Source organism: Carlito syrichta, unplaced genomic scaffold, assembly GCF_000164805.1.
Source record: "Carlito syrichta isolate Samal-C Ts95f unplaced genomic scaffold, Tarsius_syrichta-2.0.1 Scaffold120774, whole genome shotgun sequence".
Classification (NCBI taxonomy): Eukaryota; Metazoa; Chordata; class Mammalia; order Primates; family Tarsiidae; genus Carlito; species Carlito syrichta.
The window spans coordinates 14,895-17,162 of NW_007064870.1; the positions used below are offsets into that span (position 1 = coordinate 14,895).

The window sequence follows — 2,268 nt, forward strand, 5'->3', positions numbered from 1 at the left end:
CTTGTGATTCTTGGCGCCTCGAGTCCCTTTGTCGGTGGGCAGGGCGTTCAGGGTGCATTAAGGCAGGATCTGTTCGCGGCCCAGAAGGCCCCGCCCCTGGGCCCAGGTTCTGTTAGAATCTGGCTTCTGTCTGTTGTAGAGACTTGCCACACATGGGCGCCTTCGCCCAGTCTTTGTTTCCCGTGGAGCCCCTGGCTATGGGGGCCTTCCTCAGCGCGGTATCTGCGGGCAGGTGCTGCGGGTTCTGAGTGCAGTGTCACAAGGCTGACCCCTGGAAGCCCAGCCTGTGCGTGCTTCTGATGGCCGGGGTCTAAGGTGACAAACATCCACAGGCTTCAGGAGTTAGGACGGAGACATCTTTGGGACTGGCTGCTGCCGACCAGAGGGCATCAGACCTATGAACTTTTTCCGTAGAGATGCAAAGCTTCCATTCAGTAGAATTTCTAGACTTTTTGTTTTTGAGACACAGTTTCAATCTGCAGTCCAGGCTGGAGTGCAGTGGTACAATCACGGCTCACTGCAGCCTCCAACTACTGGACTCAGGCGATCCTCCCACCTCAGCCTCCCAAGTAGCTGGGACTATAGGCGCTACCTAACCCAGCTACTTTTTTGGTTTTTTGGTAGCTGCAGGGTCTCACTATGCTGCCCAGGATGGCCTTGTACTCCTGGGCTCAGGCAGCCCTCCCACCTCAGCCACCCAAAAGCGCTGGGGTGATTGGCATGAGCTACCGTGCCCAGCATTGTCTAAGCTTCTGGGACAAAATACTTGAACGTGGTATGTTACCCCTTTCCCTAAACTGCCGCCTTTGTTTGCTCGTGTCTTTTTTTTTTTTTGAGGTGGAGTCTCACTCTGTCGCCCACACTGGAGTTCAGTGGCCGCTTCCGGCCACCGCAGCCTCGACCTGCTGGGCTCCGGCGATCCTCCCTCCTCAGCCTTCTAGAGTAGCTGGAACTACAGGCGCGCGCTACCATGCCTGGCTAATTTTTGATTTATTTTAGATACGAGGGCTTGCCAAGTCCCCCGGGTGAGTCTCGAACTCGTGGGCTCAGGCAGTCCTTTCGCCTCGGCCTCCCAAAGGGCTGGGATGACAGGCTGAGCCACTGAACCCAGCCCCTGCTTGTGTCTCATTTAGGACTTCTGCACCTTCAGTCCATGAGTGAGTCTCTGATTGCATTTTGTTGGCATTGGGTCTGCCGGTCTCCTAGGATGTGCCCCAGGGCCATGTAAATAACAGCATCACATGTCCCCTGTCTTCCTGTCTCCCGGGAAGGCCGTTCAGGTTGGTCCGGCCTAGTGAAAGTGTGCTTGAAGCTGATTGCAGTCCCAGCGATTGCTTGAGGCCAGGAGTTCCCAGCCAGGCCAGCCTTAGAGTGGGATCCCATCCCGGCATCTGCGCTATCCTGCTCTCCACCCCAGTTCGTGATGTTTCTCAAATGTTGCGTGTCCTTGAGACACGTGATTCTTTTTTCTTTTTTACACCGGTGGGATCACATCCCCGATGTCTTCCTCTTCAGGCTTGTGTGCATGCCTTGAGGGTGGCCCCTCAGCTGGGGGTGTCCTCTGCCCACCAGTCCTGCTCGGCCTCAGACACTTGTGTGACATCGGCTGCCGCAGGGCTGGTTGGCCCGGGCCGTTCCCAAAGGAGGAGGCGTCAGGAAGGAGCCCGCGGTGCACGCTCGTGGGGCAGGGCAGCACCCACAGCACACGGCTGCCAGTGGGGGAGGTCCCTCGCATGTCCCCTGCCAGGGCCCAGCCCTGCCCCTGTCCCGACCCAGAATTCTGACCGTAGGCACTCCACACCCATGTGGCCACAGGTCTCCACTCTGTTCTGGTGGGTGTGTGCCTTCCGTGGTCACGCTGGGTGGGCTTGGAGCTGCCGGCTGGCCCCTTCGGCTGCCCCGCCGTGACGCAGCCGCGAGCCCCCCTCGCCCCTCCGTCTCCCTCAGCTTCAGCTAGGCAGGGCCGGGCTGAGCCAGCCGTGTGACCTGTGCCAAGCTGGCCACCCAGTGCCTCGGGGGACACCTGTGTGTGTGGGTCCCTGGCTCCTGCAGCTGCTCATAGCTGTCCCCTCTCCCTTCAGGCCTGGGCTATGACCCCTGCAACCCCGAGTTGCCCAAGCCCCCCGCGCAGAGGGAGAATGGCGCCTTGGGGCTGGGGGACGAGCCGCGCTCGGACGCGCAGGAGCTGGAGCTGGTCAACCAGGCCATCGAGGCTGTGCGCAGCGAGGTGGAACAGGAGCAGCGGCGCTACCGGGAGCTGCTGGAGAC

General features: G+C 60.1%; 1 protein-coding gene across 1 annotated transcript in view; it reads left to right on the forward strand.

Moving 5' to 3' along the window:
* Window positions 1-2,081: 2,081 nt before the first annotated feature.
* Window positions 2,082-2,268, forward strand: part of LOC103249554 (RNA exonuclease 1 homolog) — a gene marked incomplete at both ends in the record, with an annotated part of 5,708 nt that continues 5,521 nt past the window's right edge. The window contains one exon of the mRNA XM_021707609.1: window positions 2,082-2,227. Coding sequence (XP_021563284.1) covers window positions 2,082-2,227 — 146 coding nt within the window. The remainder of the gene's footprint in view (window positions 2,228-2,268) is intronic.